Source organism: Ambystoma mexicanum, chromosome 3q (genome assembly GCF_040938575.1).
Source record: "Ambystoma mexicanum isolate Mex_15411 chromosome 3q, UKY_AmexF1_1, whole genome shotgun sequence".
NCBI classification, from domain to species: Eukaryota; Metazoa; Chordata; class Amphibia; order Caudata; family Ambystomatidae; genus Ambystoma; species Ambystoma mexicanum.
The window spans coordinates 562581688-562600366 of NC_090926.1; the positions used below are offsets into that span (position 1 = coordinate 562581688).

The following is an 18679-nucleotide window of genomic DNA, read 5'->3' on the forward strand; positions in this document are numbered from 1 at the left end:
TGATAGTATGCTCCCCTTTCTCTGCTATTATCCATCCCCTTGCTCTTTGTTCCCTCAACTGCTTAATGTTTTCATCCCCTTTCCCATCTCTTCTTACTCTGTTCCCCCCTCTCAACCTTGAATTTCCTTTTCTGTTGATTTTATACAATATACATGAACCCTCTTTCATCCCCAGTGCAAGAAAAGAGGCTTCCGTTCTTACCTTCTTCCTACTGTCACAAGTGCGGTACTACAATCTGTTACAAGCTCCTTCTTTTCTCTCTAGAGACTGAATCTTCAGGTCGCTAGTGGAGTGGAGTGCTCCTTTCGCCCCCTCCGGTCTATATCAATACTTACACTTTCCCCTTATTCCTCTACCGATCCCCATCCCTACTAGGTTCCCTTCGTACCCTCATATAACTATTTTCGGCACAAAGGGATATCTGAGATTTCAACCTTGGACACCCTCCAAGTAGTACGCACCTCTGACCCAAACGCCCTAGTTGGCTGGCTTTCTCAGGTGACATAGGGCCTCATTACCAATTTGGTAAGATACCAGCAGTACATCTGCCAAATTTCTGCCAAATTCAATTACTGTTACTGCCACTTGGTCCTGTGGAGTCACCACAGGATTACAAGTGGTGGGAATTCCTCATTTTTTGGTATCACCGGTCAGGCCCTGGCATAGCGGACTTCTTTCCTCTCTGATCAACCCTCCCAGGTTCAACTTGGGACCTTCCTCTCCTCTATCTCTATCTCTACCTGTGGTGTTCCCCAGGGGTCTAACCTCTCTCCCTGACTGTTCAACCAATACCTTGCACTTCTTTCCCATCGTATTGCTGCACTCTGCCCCAACTTCCAGTGCTATGCAGATGACACCCAGCTCATCTTCAGGCTACCCTCAGCCACCTCTTTTCCCTCTTTCATCTCTGTCTGTCCGCCATCCAGGAGTGGTGTGCCACCAATGATCTCTGCCTTAATGCCAGTAAGACCGAGATTCTCCTCATCGGCACACCCACTCCTCCTTTCCTGTCACTCTCTGGCCGACCTCTCTTGGCCCTCTTCCTGCTCCCACCTGTGAGGATAAAAACCTTGGGGTCATCTTCGACTCCACACTCTCCTTCTCTCCTCACATCTCTGACGTCTCTAAGAAGTCACACTACCATCTGCACCTCCCCAGAGGTATTCTTCCTTTCCTCTCCTTCACCCAGAAGGTCATTGTCTCCAGAGCTCTGGTTCTCTCTAGGCTGGACTACTGCAACAGCCTCTTTCTAAGTCTGCCTGCTTCTACTCTCCGCCCTCTGCAACTCATCCAGAACAGGACTGCGAGACTTGTCCTTGGCCTCAAGCCCAGGGATCGTATCTCTCCAGGACTGAAATCTCTGCACTGGCTCCCAATGGCTGCGAGGATTAAGTTCAAAACCCTCTGCGTTGTCCACAAGGCCTTCTGGGGCCTGGGGCCTCAATACCTTCAACTCTCTCTTCCTAAATATCTTCCTTCTCAACCTCTTCGCTCATCCGCCTCCAACTCCCTCAGGGTCAGTCCCTCCTCCAAGCAACAAGTTGGTGGTAGATCTCTTACTTCGGCTGGGGCCTCCCTCTGGAACTGCCTCTCTGCCTCCCTAAAACTTGAGGGAAATCATCTCCGGTTCCGAGGCACCTCAAAACCTTTCTCTTTGCTTCTGCTTTTTCTCCTCCTCTCCCCGGCTGACTTTCTGGCTGAATCTGATACGGCACTGGTTAGGTGGCCACCTTCTGATCTCAGGCCCAGGTCCCCTCCCCTCCCCTGCCAGTTGCACACCTGCATTGCCTTCGTGGCAACCCCTGCACTTCGGGACTGTCTGTATCCCTACAGCACTTGACACATGATGTCTGCACTTGCCACCTGCTGGCCTTACTTTTACTTATTGTTATGTATTCCTTTATCCCATGTACTGCACTGTCCCCCCCTCGCACTTACCCACTTCCCCCTTCCCATGCACTTGCACGATCCGAATGACACCTGGCCTAGTAGGATCGCTGTCCGTCTTCCCTCTGTTCCCCCTCCCTTGCCTCGTCGCGCCTTGAAACACTTGTCTATAGGCGAGTTATAAATGCCATATCATATCCATGGGGACCATACCACTACCTGGTCCTGTGGAGTTACCACGGGATTACAAGTGGTGGTAGTCCTCATTTTTGTAGACCATAGGACTCCATGGGGATTTTTGGCAGAAGTACATCCGTCGGAATTACCGCGCAGTAGATCTGCTGATTTTTGGAGGGAAAGTGGAGGATTTCAGAGGTGTTTACTACCAGCTAAAACTAATCAAGGCTTTATTGCCCCTTATTGCAGAGAAGGATCGCTCAACAGTAGTTGGAATACTGGCAAGCTCAAAATTGTATGATCGCAATGCCCTTCTCATGGACATTCCAAGATTCCAAATGCACAGAACTCTGCAGTCAGATTTATTTCTTTACAGAGGAAGTCAACTGTCTTGCAGTATCAAAAAAAGTCTTCACTGGCTTCCGGTACAGCAGAGGATCTTGTTTAAAGTGTTATGTCCAGCCCCAGCAAATTGTCACCCATTACCCAAACCAATCTTTTCCCTCCATGGAACAAGGTCTTCTTGTGGTTCCTTTTTCTAGAACCGTAACATGGGACGATAAACGCTTTTCTCTCGTGGGCCCCCACTTCTGAAACTCTCTCATAGCCGATCTACAACAGATTGAATCCCTGTCCATTTTCAGGAAAAATCTGAAAACATAACTTTTTCGGTAGCTCTATCACTTAATACTCGGGTATCAAGCCTATAAATGAGTGCAGTCTTTTACCATTAATTGTTGATTACCACCTGCGTCCAAATGCAGATTCTGCCTGGACCCATTATGGGCTATGCACGGTAGAAATACTAAAATCGAATCAAATCATTAACATCCTTAACAAGCTGGAGGTGAATCCGCCACTTTTCCTCAGAAAATCTGTGAATTTGCCACATAGTAATTCTGCGTCAGTAAATCCGCCAAAACTGGTGGTGCGGGAAAAGTGGCGGTAACATAATTACTGCCACTTTTTTCCCTGCGCCGTCAAACGTGCAGGGACATGACATTGTCCCAGTGGGATATATCTTCTTGCAAGGTAAATTCAAGTTCAGAGCAACTGGGCCTGGGAAGGAGCTGAACTCTCAAGCAGCCATCCTCTTTGCAGCCAGATTCCTGAAATGCTGACACAAGGTGGTATTAATAAAATGATATGCTTTCTGATACAGATGCTTATCATTTGTCGATTTCTGTACTTCTTTTGCAATGCTTGAAATGGATGATGGTGCTATAATGTAAAGTCAATCTACTTACCGTATTTCTGAATTTCTTGCATGAATGTGTTAATGAACTTTGAGTGGAGATTAAAAAATAGAAATCAGTAAAAATGTTGGTTCATTTCGGCATGAATGTCTAATTTACAATACAATGGGAAAACACTAACTTGAATGTTGTCACTATACATTTTTTAGTTCAAAATGCAGGATCGATATGGTTTGACTATCTTTTATTAAATATATTTAGAAGTTTGTTTCTGGCATTTACATATCTAAGCCAAAATATTAACTTATTCAAATATGTTGCTTTAAACAGAGAAAAGCTGTCTGGCTTTTGTCTGTGTTTTAATCCTGTAATGCGAGTTCTATGTAGTCGGTTGAAAATGCAAAACAGTTCTAAACCTGAGGTGTACGTTAAGGATTAAATTGATAATAAATTAACATTTCTTGAAGAACAAAATTGGTAAAAATCTGAGAAAAACCCCACATTTGTTGTGATCCTTTTCATAACTTTCTAAATCTCAGCAGTTTGCTTTGTGTTATTTGCTCCACCCAGCCATGAATGGAATAATCAAGGATTCCAGAAGGTGGCGACAATGTAGTAGTTGAGGTGGAATTGTGAGAAGCCTGAGGCTATTCTCCTAGGTAGAAACCAAGAATCCCTTATCCAGGTGGCCAGGATACGGCCATCGCTGTTCGATCCAGTACCTGGGGGTGGACCAGTGGGGGAGGATCACCGGGGTTTGGGAGACCGGGGTTATACTTGGGAGAATATCCAAGGTCAGGCGTGGTACTGTACCGAGGAGGAGGAGGAAGAACAGAACGAGATCCCTGAGGGCTTTGTAGGTTACAATACATCTGCCTCTCCCCCACCTATTAAATCCCTCCTACCCAGAGCCCATACAAAACCCATCCTCTAAGATCTTTAACATGCTTGCATCTCATCCAAATAACCCTAGACATTCTTTTCCACATTCCTCTAGTTATTTCGCCCCGAAAACTCAATATACTAGGGGAGAACACTACTATTCCCACAATCCTGTATGTTCTGCTCTCCATCCTGGTCATTCGCGCCCATTTCACAAACCTTCCCTATCCCGTCCCAAAGCATACACTGACACTCCAACCTCTCCCAATACGAAGAACATGCAGAAACTCTACTTCTCCCCTTTTCCGACACCAACACTTTTCCACGATACAGAAAACAACGGCTTTGTAGTAAGACTGTTTACCGGACATGTCCCGACCCGAGGGTCAAGCAAAGTCAGGCAATTGACTTAAATCACACACACCTGACGGCCGTTCCTTTTCCCCACAGGGATAAAATGTGGAGCAAGTAAGCACAGTATGAGCAAGGCAGACCGCACGAGACAGCTATCCAGGTCCGACAGTTCAAGAGGAGGAGAAAGGTGGCGAATATCGAGAGGCTGACAAGGAGAGACACGACCTTGCCCTTACCGATGCAGACCCGCGAAACCGCTGCAGTGGGAATCGTAAGAACAAGGACAATAACCCAAGTGTGCTGCAACACATGTCAACGGTACACAGAGCATGTCAAAGCTGATAAGCGGTAGCGATGAAAAACTCCTGCTACCGTGGTACCGGCCTTGACTCAAGTTGCGGAGAAAGCCAAGCGGTTCATCATAGCCGGTGAGTCGAGGGGAGAGACAATGAGAACCAGGCTATGTTGAATGAGAATTGCAAAGTGGCAAGTTTGAACTAAGTTCAATGAACTGTGAAAAGTGTTAAGGGGAGACCAGCTGCAGAGGGAAATCAGCACCACGTGGTTGCTAACTTGAGAGACTCTGGTCAGTCTCATTCACTATTTGAGCGAAACTACAGGTACCCGAATGGGCCATAGGAGAACCGCCAAAAGAGGTCAAATTGGTCATACAGGAGATCTAGTAAAATCCCTGTACAATCGAACAACTTTCATCTGCAAACTGTATGAAAGCAAGGGAAGTAAATCCCGCATTGAGAGAAAGCCAGGGACGTGAATCCTGCAACAATTGAAAGTAAAGTGAATCTGAAGTTAGCAAGACTGAACTCAAGGGAAGCTGACGAAGAGGGGGCAAGTCTAAAGTTCCAAGAAGCAGTGTGTTGACAAGTGTGAACCCGGCAGAGAAATGTCCACGATGAACTGTTTAAAAAGACATTGACATTTGAGAAGGGTCTGAGCCCGAATGAGGGAGATGCAGGGGTGAATCCTTCACCCGAGACAAGCCACCCGGCGGAGTGAGGCTGAAAATAGAGAGATGGTCTGCGCCCAGAATAGGGGGACCAAGGGTTTAGCCATTATCACCCTGATCAAGAAGTGAACCTGAGAAGGGGAGGTTCACAGGGAACTGTGTTTTAAAAGGCAGAGAAAGGCAAGGAGAAGTGCGCTGTCCTGCTTGTCAATTGGGGTCTGAGCCTGATCGAGTTAGAAACCAAGGGACATTGTTTTTTTTGCTTTATTTATTTATTTACAAGTATATACAAAAAACATCATAGTACAGAGGAACAACAAGGAAAAAAAAAAAAAAACGATCAAACAAAATCATTGAACATGTTCCAAATCTTTTCATATGAAGACAACTTACATTTCAATTTGTAGATCATTTTTTTCTGTTCTAGACAGACCCTGCATTTCTTGAACCCATCCTTCAAATGACGGAGGGATCCGACCTTTCCATCCTCGAAGGATCAACCTTTTCGCAACAATGGTTGCTCTAAAAAGCCATTTCTTGAGGGGAGAGCTGGCATCAGCCAGCTCAGAATCATCCCCTAGGATCATTGTCTTAAAGTCAGGACACACCCTTCACCCAAAATTCTGACACACACATCACAAATGTCAATCCAGAAATCCCTGACCCGCACGCAGCTCCATAGCATGTGTTCCAATGATCCAACTTCCTGAGTACAACCCCAACAATCAGCATTGTCAGTGATGCCCCTTTTATGCAATGTTTCCGGACACCAATACACACGGTTCAGGATCTTAATTTGTCTAGACCTTTCGCCCAGATTCAGCGAACATAAGGAGACAGTTCCGCATATATTCTGCCAGGCCTCTAGATCAATATCAGACCCAATTCTCTCGCTCCACACTTCCCGTAAATTGTCATTGCTCCGAAAATACGACACAAAAAGTTTGTATAACCTACTGGCAAACCACCTCCCTGTCCATTAGAATCCGTCAGAAAAATAGTTATGTCAAAAGAGTCAGACCAGTCCACCTCACCGACAGACCTCTTGAGTCGTCTATAAACCGAGTCTGACAAATCCTCAAAACTCCATCTCTCTCTCAGCTCAGCAGCAGTCAGCCACCGAACATCATTTCCCAAATCAGAAACCTTTTTAACATTCATTAGGAACCATTCGGGCCAAAAAATTGTCCTGGAGTTATCTCTAATCCTAGAATTCAGCCAGATAGAGGCATTCTTATACTAAAAAGCGTCCCTACCTAGCAATTGCAAGACCTCAATCCAAGAGTTGCGCAAAAAGGACGTGGTTAACAAACTACCTCCCGGAATCTTTGTGTTAGTGGTCAACAGTGCTTCCGGGCCCAGTGGCCCAAATGCATTCGACTCCGCCACAGCCCATCTGTCCAGCTTACCATCCAAAAACGGAACAAAATGGTGAGCAGAAAATGCTAAATGGTAGGCCTTAAAATTCGCAACTCCTAGACCACCCAAATAAATCGGACGCTGCAATTTCCACAGACTAAGACTGGGCGGTTTTCTGTCCCATAAAAAATCCTGAACAAGGCGGTCTAGATCTTTCCAATAACTACGCTTTATTCTCAGAGGACGCATGCTAGTTATAAAGTTAATCCTGGGAGCCAAATTCATTTTCAGGGCATTGACTTTACCCCATAGTGAAAGATTAAGTAAAGACCACCTTTCCAAAACCAATTTGCAATCTCGTACAACCACACTCATGTTTTCATCAACCATACGGGAGACCGGAATGTCAACCATACCCACAAGTAGCGTAAGCGCCTATCGCACCAAGTAAACCCCAGCCCCTCAACCAGAGACTTATCACATCTGTTGGACAGAGGCAATACTTCTGTCTTCAGGTGATTAACCTTGTATCCTGAACAATCATGAAAATTCGACAAAATCCTCCTCAGACATGGCAGGGACATGTCCAAATTCTGCAACACCAACAAGAGGTCATCAGCATAAAGCCATGCCTTTTGCACCACACCCCAACATTCAATGCCCTGTAAATTCGGTTCATTCTTTATGTAGATAGCAAGGGGTTCAATCGCTAAAATGAATAACAGAGGAGAAAATGGAGAGCCCTGTCTCGTGCCCCGCTTCAAACAAAAAGGTTCCGATACCACTCCATTAGTCTTAATGTCAGCCGTTGGACTGGCATATAAAAGAGCAACCCAGGAAATAAAATCCTCCCCCAGATTCATCTTCCTCAGCACCGAGTATAAATAATCCCAACTGACTCTGTCAAAAGCTTTTTCAGCATCTAAGGACAGGACGGCTACATCAACGACCAATCTGTCCGCCATTTCCATGGTTAACAACAATTTCCTGATATTACTGGACGTACGCCGACTCTTCATGAAACCAGATTGTTCCTCCCCAATCAAAACCGGCATAAACTGTCCTAAGCGTAAAGCAAGAACCTTGGCTAAGATCTTGTTATCTGTATTGATAAGGCTGATTGGACGATAACTAGCTGGCTGATTGCAATCCTTATCCTTTTTTAAAAAGACCGAAATCGACGCATGGTTAGTACTCCTAGGTAACGACCCCACCAGTTTGCTCGACACAAACATATCTCATATGAGTTCCAAAGCCGAGTTCGGGAGGACCCTGTAAAATTCACATGGGAGGACATCCGGCCCCGGTGATTTACCCACATTCAGCCCGGAAATTGCACCTTTAATCTCATCAATTGTTATCATGTTGCCAAGAAGATCACGCTCAGCATCCTGAATCCTAGGCAAATTCAAATTACCAAAAAAGCTCTCACCCCTACCTGTAATACCAGCCTCATCGCCATACAGATTCTCATAAAAGTCGCGAAAGATTGAGTTAATTTTAATCGGATCAAAAGTGATTCTACCCTCCTTGTCAATCATAGAAGCAATTGCCGACTCTGAGATCCTTTTTCGCAACCGGTATGCCAGCCATCTGTCACAACGCTCCCCTTTCTCAAAATATGTACACCCAGAATAGAACAAACTATGCTCGGACCTCAGCGATAAAAAATCTTCCATTTCTTTTTTGAGTTTTTTCAATTCAGCGAGTTTCACTGAGTCTGTTGGATCGAGCATCAGATCCCGAGAAATTTCACCAATACGTAAATCAAGCTCACGCCTCTTACCCTCTTCTCTCTTCCGTTTACCACTAGACAGCCCTAAACACACACCACGCATACAGCATTTAAAGGCCTCCCATGTATTTGCCACACTGATCTCTTCTGAGCGATTCTCCCTAACAAAATAGTCAGCTTCAGAAACAATCTGGTCCAAAATATCATCATCCAATAGAATAGAGGTATTCATTTTCCATGAGAAGCTTCTTTTACACTGAAATTTAAGTCTCAATTGCATCACAACAGGGGCATGATCACTCAATACAATATTACCAATATCGGTAGAGACCACACTATCTGACACAGTCCCACCAGTGAAAAACATGTCCAGTCTAGAAAACACCGCATGTGCACTGGAATAAAAACTGTATTGCCTTTTGTCCGGATTCTCCAGACGCCATATGTCTTTCAAACTGTGTTCCTCTAAGAGTGATCTAAGTGCCCGATGATGACAATCGCAACGAAGCACACGGCAGTTCTGACTTTTATCCATTTTCGGATAAACCACTGTATTAAAGTCACCTCCAAGCAGAACATCAGTATTATTCAACTCTAAAAGAGTCTGTGCCACCATTCAGGGACATTGTAAAGCAAGAGGAAGTAAACTATCCTGCTTGTCATTTGGGTCTGAGCCTGGCCGAGGGAGATCCAGGAGTGAAGCCATTACTCAACGTGAACTGTAGAAAAGGAACTTTGTGTGTGTGTTATTTTACTGACCCTCGAAGGCAAGAGACTTTTTTTTCCGTTGAAAAGAGACTTGGCTGTTGAAGCTTCTAAGTAGTTGAAACTGGAACTGTTGTGTCATGCCGGGGAAAGCTCGAGACTGTGCTGTGCTCTAGGATCCCACCTTGCCCCGTGCTCAAAACCTTGGGGAAGGGAGACCCAAGCTCCTGCATCCTGACATATTACTTGAAAACAGTTCTTTCTTTTCTTGAGAACTATCCCAAACCCCTTTGTGTAGTAGGGTTGCCAGTCAATTCGTCGAAAAAAATTGGTCGACCAGACAAATGGTCGAATCAAATTGGTCGAAAACCATTTCGTCGAATTTTTTTTTTTTTCTATTTTAACCCTTTTTTTTTTTTTTGGGGGGGGTCCCCCCCCCCAACCCCCTTTTTTTCTCTAAAAACCCATTTTTTAACAAAACGAAAACCCAAAAAATAAATATATAAATAAAAAATTTTTTTCGACGAAATGGTTTTCGACCAAATTGCGTCGACCAAATTGCAGTCGACCAGTTTTTTTTCGACGAGTTGACTGGACACTGTGTAGTAGTTGTAAGCTTTGCCAATAGGTTTCTTAGTATAGGCTGTTTTTTATTTTGACACAACGCCACTAGCCTTATATTTCGTTTGATGTTTGACGCTTGCTCCCATCTTAGATTTAGGTTAGATTAGGCGTTTTTCCAACCGGCATACAGCATTCATTGTTCAATAAACACCCTTGAGCTCTGATCACTTGTGTCTGTCTTACTTGTTGCCACCATGAGTTCCTTACAATATGCATTCTCATTTGTGTTCCGCAGTTTGAGACCATTTTTGTTTTCTTTTTCTTGTTTTCTCTGATTCTGTTTTCTCTTTTTTATTCTATGCTCTTGAATTTTCCCAAAATCATAGGGTGGGTGTTAGGTATTAGTTTGTTCTTACTTTTGGTTCTGTTTTACTAACATTTTGTTCACTGCATCTACGATTGAATAGACGGGCTACAAAACTGAGCATTTGGAAAAAATTTCAGTTTTACTTCCTGTGCAAGGGGGGGATATGTGTTATCCTGAAAGTTAATTTAATCCCCTATAGGAATGTGAAATATTTGGTTGCCTGATTTCAGGAATTCTCAAGTAGTTTCTAGGACCATTTCCAATCAAGAGCTTCATAGGTATTAGACATTGACTTCTGTACTCTGTGCCATATTCTGTACCTTTTTTTCTCAACTGGTTGTTTCCTTGTTGAGTATTAAACAAAAAAATACCCTGTACTAATGATGCACATTTTACATTCTTTCAGGCTCTTTCATGTTTAGTCCAGTTTGCATCTGTGAGAAGGTCTTTATTTAGCAATCCAGAGCGTGCTAAATATCTTGGCTGTTTAATTAAAGGAGTGAAAAGAGTACTTGAAAATCCCCAGGTATTTCAACAGATTTACTGTTTTTATTTTTGTGTTTACTTTACGGTACTGTTGACAATGATCATGAACTATGATTTGAAACCTACTTAGGATTGGATCTTGCCGTGCCCTAGATATTGTGTTTTGCTTTTCAGATGTCTAACAAATGTCTGCATGACTACATTATGAGTGCTTAAAAATGATAAAGAACATGTGCACTCTTATTTCAAATAATTCACGATTATTATACTTCAATCATATTTAACACATTTTCGGTGCAAGGGAAAGAATGATTCATCTACCAAAGGGCCATTCATTTACAACATAAATGTTCAGCAACAACAGAGTCCATGGTGGTGTTCCCCTGCACTCTGAATGAGAAATAAACACTTCCTTAACTTATAAAACCATATTTATCAGAATCTTTAAGACATCTATTATATTCAATAACAAACATTTTTCGTTATTAACAAAGAAATACAATTCAATAATGTTCCATCTCTTTCTTCAAATGTTCTTCATTCGTTAAATTACTTATTTAAGATATTCCAAAAACCGTCCCAATGAATAGTATTCAGGACCAATGTGATATTTCCCAACACGTTTCAAATATCAAAATATTGTTCTAGAGGGTAATAGTCAACTATACTTTGATAAAAGTAATAATGTATCATTTCTATTAACAGAACTGTAACTAAATCGATCAGAAGTAAAATAATTGTTTTCTGTCCACTAACCTGGAATGTATAAAAATGTAATTTAGTGAATGAATACCATTTGAAGGAAAAGATGGAAACTTATTGAATTGTATTTGTTAATAAGGAAACATGTTTGAATTTAAATGACTACGTCTATAATAAATGTCTTAAAAAATGTCAGAACATTTTTTGTAATTTAAGGAAGAGATTATTTCTCGGTTACAGTTCAGGGGAAACAACACCGGGGATTCCAGTGTTGCTTAACATACATTTTTAGTGCTGCCATCACATCTTTAAGCGCACATGATGGAAAGTCTGAGAAACCTGAAGGTGTCTCCCTGACTAGTCCCCGGGTTCTGTCATCCAAGTGGCCAGGACACGGCCATCGCTGTTGGATCCAGTTCCTGGGGGTGGCCCCGTGAGGGAGGATCACCTGGATGGGGGTTCCTCTGGGAGTGGAAGTGGGACACCAATGGGTAAGACGCTGTATATCCCTTCTTATGACACCTTTTCCCCATCTTACCCCGTTGGATACTCTTAACACTCTACCCCCCCTTTTCAACACACACACTTTCACACACCAGGAAAGACGATGGACAAACACCAGAGCCGTTTACCTGACATGTACCACCACACGGGTCAGGCAAAGTCAGGCAATTGACCAGAATCACACACACCTGACGGCCCTGTTCCTTCCCAACAGGGATCAAAGGTGGAGCACAAGAGCACAATACGAGCAAGGCAGTCCGCACAACAGGAGAGCTAACTCAGTACGGCAGTTTAAGAGGAGGAGAAAGACTATGCAAATCGAGAGGGTGACAAGGAGAGAAGCAACCTTGCCCTTTCCGACCAAGGCCTGTGAAACCTCCACAGAAGGAATCGTAAGACCGCAAACAACATCCAGCGTGTGTTGCAGCAGTTGTCCATGGTACACAGGCCCTCCTCCACTGACAACCAAGCCGGGGAGAGACTCTTGGCCCATAGTACCGGCCTTGACTCCAGAGACAAGAAAAGCCAAGCGGTTCATGACAGAGGGGAGAGCCGATAGGAAACCGAACTGTGTTGAATGAAAGTAGCAAGCAGCTAATTAAAGAAAGTACAAAGAACTGTTGATATGCAAGGGGAAAGCCAGCTATAGAAGAGTCAGGCACCACGTGGGTGCTCACTCGGGGAAACGCTGGGCGATTACCCTGTTGTTGAAACTACCGTTAACAGAAGGCCTTGAGAGAAAGGCGAGAAGGGGGTCAAAGTGGTCATACAGGGGTCTAGTAAAATCCTCTGTACAGTCGAAAGCCTTTGACGACAGATGATTGTGAAGCTAAGGGAAGCGAATCCTGCATCTTAGGAACTGTTCAAGCAATTGTATGATTGACAATGTTGGCAAGAGTGAACCTGATGGAGGGATGCCGATAAAGATGGGGCGAAGCCAAAAGTCCAGATAAAAGTGTGTTGACAAGAGTGAACACGGCAGAGGGATGTCCACATTGAACTGTTAAAAAAGACGGTAAGATTTGTGAATGTCACAAATGAAATTGTGTTAAAAGCCGTAGTGAACCTGACGGAGGGAAGCGAACATTCGAGAAGGGCCTGAGCCCGGAAGAGGGGGATCCAAGGGTGAAAAAGCCTTACCAAACGTGCAAACAGAAAGGAACTTTTGTTTATTATTTTTGAAGGCATCAGGTCCTCGGAGGCAAGAGACATTTTGTAGAAAAAGAGACTTAACCACCGAAGGCCCTGATAAGCTGAGCGCGGAACTGTTGGCTCGAGCGTGTGCTGTGCACCGGAGTACCGCCTTGTCCCATGCTCAAAACGTGGGGAAGAGAGACCCTGACTACCGCATCCTGACTTATTATTTGTGAACACTTTTGTGACTCCTGTCCCACACCCTTTGTTTGTATTTAGCGTAAGGATTGGCAATAGGTTTTTCTTAGTATAGGCCCTTTTATTTGACAAGGCTCCACCAGTACTGCCTTTTTATTATTTGATGGTTGTAGCTTGGTCCCATCTTAGATTTAGATTAGGCGTTTTTCCAACCGTCCTATACAATTTCATAAACACCCTTGAACTGTGATCAATTGCGTCTATCTTTACTATTTCCCCCATGGTTTCCTTACAAAAGGCTCCTACAAAAATTTGAATAGAGCTTTTTATAGGGTGGTTGGATGGTGGTAGGAAAGAAAAGTGCACATGAGGTATGTGTTCCCCCTCGGATTGGATCTAAACTCCATTTACAGAATGTGATTCCCACCATCACACCCAGGCCAACAGATTCACGCAAACTGTCACTTGCCTCGCTTTTTCTTGTTGGTTTCGAAATAATTATTTATTTTCAGAAATTATAACATTACTTTTTCCACACTCTATGCACAGTAAAATATCACTTAAAGTATTCATTAAGAAACATGCTCATTTCACCACAGCACATACTTACTGAGCAAAGGTAATAGCAGAAAGTACATTATTCTCTTCCTGGAATATAAGAAATTAAATCACAGGCCATGAAGGTCCAGCGCTCAGAATTGGGAGGGCATGTATAGTCCTTATTTGTGTCCTTAAATTGTTGCAAGAAAGCACCCAGTCATGAAAGTCCGTGGCACACCACCCATGAAGAGAGCAAGTCATTTGTTTTTTTTTTACGTATATGAATGTATCAAAGTTTTATAGACTAGTTTTCAAGTCTGGCATGAGTTCAGTTGTCCAAAACGTCACAATTACTTGCCTGGTTGCTAGACTCAACTGGGTTGCTGTTGTACTGTTGTACTACCTAAGCAGGACATAGGATAAATACCTTTATACTCCTGTTCAGTTGGAAGAGTTTTGCCAGTTCTGTCTGCACTTGTTCCAAAATCCTTTGAGCTTGGTGCATCGCTGCCAAATATGACGGCAGATGCCTGCCCAACACAAATAACTGTGCAGCAAAGACCTGGCTCTTTCTATTCTCAGTAGTGCACAATACTGTACCTGGCGTACAACAACATTTTTTAAGTCCAGATACACTTATCTGTCTCGGTAGGATATCTCAGGGGCAACATGCTCGTCTTGGAAGCAAGACAACATGGAGCAACACAGGTTCGATTCCCCGGGTCAGTGCTTGGAAACCTCTGCCTATTAAGTGCGTTATAAATAACCAATTCTTATAATTATATCCTTTCACACATCCTTCCAATCTTTGTCTGAAATCTCATGGTTGAGGTCCCTCTGCCATTTATTCCTGATCATCCTATGCTAGTTGTGTAATGGCATATGCATTTTGTAGTTGTAGGGCGCCAACTAGTTTGGGGGAATATTTCACACCCACCCCAAATCAAGCTGGCCCAATTTTTATTTATTCAATAAAGTTATTTTTGTGAACCTCGGACCCCCAATTTAACATTGATTCCCTGCAGCAGTCTTCCTCCTCTTTCGGGACAAGAAACACGTAGTGTTGCAAAGAAGGTCTTTTTTTATTAATGAAATAGAAATAATTGAATCAGTTAAACAAACAAATTATGCATCTATCAGTTTCCAACTTCAGTGAAGAGTAATCAATACACTGGTCGCATAACTTGTCTATGCTACATTCACTTGAAAAGACTTTTGTATACATATGCACAATCATATATACTTTGGGTTTACCCACAGCTTCCATCCACCATGGACTGAAAAATGAATGAGGACTCCAGATAAAGCTTTCATTTGATGAATTGAAATTGAATCACAATATCCCTGCCTATCTAAGTCTCTCTCCTTCTACTTTATTGAAAATCGATACCTATCCTTACTCAAACATTTCACTTTCAAACAGCATTTTAGAAAGCTCAATTGAAATACTGGCTACTTGACATCCATGTAAATGGCTTGTAAAAAGCTAAATGTATCTTCAACGTGTATGTTTGCTAGATTTTCTCAAGTGGTGTTTTTATTGCATTAATGTGAAAAAGTGTATATTTCTGATTTTCAATGGACAACTTAAAGGCGGGAAAATGGGTAGCAAGTTATCGCCCTTTCAATTTTGTCTTGAATTGGTTCAGCACTAATAACAGGGTTCAGCTAGGTGATGCACCTAAGGAATGACTTCAATTACATTATTACTCTAGGTATGTACACAGTGAAATGTCTCTTTGGCTCCCAAAATACTACTTCTGTGCTTTGTACCGTCAGAGGACGAGTGAGGGGATCTCCTTGCATACACAACATCGGGCCTATCCTATCAATTCTTTCATTTGTGAGAAACCTGAGGGTATTCTCAGATCTACTGGGGGCTAGGATGAGGATCGCCTGAGGAGAGGGTCCTTGGGGAAAGGGTGCTGGGAGGTGAGACATGGTATCCCTCCCTTTTCAACATCGATCTACCTTACCCTCCCTCAGCCTTCATGGGGTATTTTTGGATCATGCCCTATTGATGCCCCTAACATCCCACAAATTACTTTGAAGAAGAAGCCACAAAGATTAGTACAGCCTACACTTAGAAAACTCCACTATAGTACTGGGACGAAGAAGAGGGACCAGACTGAATACAGATTAGAAGGTCAGGCATGTTCCACTGATTGGCTTAATTACAGCCAGGCAAGACAATCCCAGAACTCACACCTGCAACCTATTACTCAAACGCAACTGCATAAAAGGTGGAGCACAATTGCGGAAGGAGAGAGAGCTGCAGGGAGGACGGCAGAGAGAACAACCAGGAGGCCAAAGCAGACCATATTGAGCCGGAGAACGAGATATAGCACCACTGTCATGGTGCAGAGCAGGGTGCTCTGCGGAAGCGTGGCGAGGGAGCCGTCCTTCTAAGGAGCTGGTGAGGTTGGGGAAAGGGGTGACGTGTGGCGTTTTGGCTCCTTTCAGTTGGCTGTGCAATGCTCGTTCCCCTGGGCAGAAAGAGCCGGGCCACGAGTTTCCAAGGGACAGGGATTGAAACCCTGACGTCGTACGATGGAAGCTGTGAGAAGAAAGAAACCCGAATCCCAACTACGCAACCAGTGAGTTTCTGTCAAGTGGGAAAAATGGTATGCGAGCGCAGGCTACAGTGTAACTGGACAAGCGTGTGTTACTGAACGTGATAGAACACCTGTGATGAAACCTGAGAGTGAGAACAATCGAATACACCGGTTCAACCAGTAAACTCTGTGAAACTTTGTATCAAAGTGGTCACGTGCCAGAGAAGTGCACACTTTCGAAAGCCTCTGAACAATGGGAAATTAATGGAAAAGTATCCAATGATTTTAACCAAATCGAAGTGTTGAATAAATATGAAAACTGCATAAGGCGAGTAGTGAAGTGTGAGCAGAAGGGAAATCCTAAATCTGCGAACTGTGTAAAAGACAGTGGCAGTAAAAAGGTAGAAGCCAAGAGGATAAAATGAAAGAAACCAATTGCATAAGAAATATAAGCTTGGACAAACATATTTCAATCCTAAAGGGGCAACTGTTTGTGTGACCTGTGATGGGTGGACCGTCCGGTCCGTAAACAGCACCTAGACCAGAGTGGTTCATAGACTTACATGCGCAGAAGTCTATGAACCAAAGAAGCGAGTATCTTGAATTTGGGGAAGGCAAGCTGTTGTTTTGTTTATTAATGGCCGCCTTCTTCCTCAGCACTGGAGTGCCTCAGAGGGTTGCCATGTAAACATGGCTCCTCATTGGCCCGTCGCAATCTTCATACTGCCAATGCGACGCTCGCAGGCTTGAAGCCACTCCCCACCCTAGGGCCCACACCTCAAGGCCCAGTCTGCTCCTTGCCTGGTCCGGTCTGAGGGTGCTCCCTTCCACACCACTCGAAAATCATGAGGCTGAGGAGAACTCCACTTGCTCTGACACTTGATTTCAATGGAGCAGCTAACTCTTTCTCAGTAGGTTAGTTCCATCTAACTTCATCGATCCTCCTCTTATTTATACCTGAAATGTGACCTACATGTGACTACAAAATGTGACACTGGCATCCCTGCACTGTGCCTGAATTTGACCTTCCTGTAACTACCAAATGTGACCCTGACAGCACCTCACTGAGCCTGCATTTTACCTGCTCATAACTACCAAATGTGACCCACCCAGCCTTGCGCTGTGCCTGAATTATACCTACTTGTAACTGCTAAATTTGACACGCACAGCCCTGCGCTGTGCCTGAATTTGACCTACCTGTAACTACCAAATTTGACACGCACAGCCCTGCGCTGTGCCTGAATTTTAGCTGCCTGTAACTACCAAATGTGACCCACTCAGCTTTGCGCTGTGCCTGAATTTGACATTCCTGTAACTACCAAATGTGACCCTGACAGCACCGCACTGAGCCTGCATTTTACCTGCCTATGACTACCAAATGTGACCCACCCAGCCCTACGCTGTGCCTGAATTTGATCTACCTGTAACTTTCAAATGTGGCACTGACAGCCATGCGCTGTGCCTTATTTTTACCTACCTTTCACTACCAAATGTGGCACACACAGCTCTGCACTGTATCTGAACTATACCTAATTGTAACTTCCAAATGTGATACACACACACACACACCCCTCTGCTGTGCCTGAATTTGACCTACCTGTAACTACCAAATGTGACACACGCAGCCCTGCACTGTACCTGAACTATACCTACTTGTAAATACCAAATGTGACACGCACAGCCCTGCCCTTTGCCTGATTTTGACCTATCTGTAACTACCGAATGTGACATTCACAGCCCAGTGCTGTACCTGAATTATACCTACCTGTAACCACCAAATGCAAACATGCACTTTCTGTAACTAGTGCCTAGATACCTCTGGGTTTTGTGCGCTGAAATAAATGCTAAAATAAATAAGGGAACCCCAAGAAGCTTGTGAAATTATCATGAAGATGTATGAACAAATACTTCGAACTTGGGAAAAGGAACCCAGAGCTCCTGTTGTTAATTTTATTGTTAAACATTGCACAAATTGTCACAAGCAAAGGATAGAAAGCTTGGTCGAAGGGAGCCCCTCTGGCTTCTAGAAAAACCTGAGACTATATTGAAGGAAGAGTATTTCGGGATGGGGGGCGGTGGGTCGGGGCGGAGACTTGATGAAGAGTGTGAACATTGGGTATTTTGCAACCAAGAGTGGGTCAGAACTTGGGGAAGGAAACCCCGAGAGCTGGTGAACATTTATGAACTCTTAAGTATTTGAACTGCATCCTGAAGTTGGGCAAGGGAGCCAGACGCAGCTGAACACTGTTCAGTTGACAATGAGGGGATAGGAGAGGTCAGGGAGCCCAGAAGGAGGGTGTGCTCTTGTAAAGTGGAGGTGAGCCCTTTGAGGCCAGAAGAAAGGGATTGACCCAAGGGAGGGTGTG

The 18679-nt window shown here is 43.9% G+C and overlaps 1 protein-coding gene across 1 annotated transcript in view; it reads left to right on the forward strand.

Annotated features, from left to right (window-relative positions):
• Nucleotides 1–18679, forward strand: part of RANBP17 (RAN binding protein 17) — a 2111817-nt gene that overhangs the window by 363531 nt on the left and 1729607 nt on the right. Inside the window, exon 9 of the mRNA XM_069654335.1 lies at nucleotides 10601–10720. Coding sequence (XP_069510436.1) covers nucleotides 10601–10720 — 120 coding nt within the window. The remainder of the gene's footprint in view (nucleotides 1–10600; nucleotides 10721–18679) is intronic.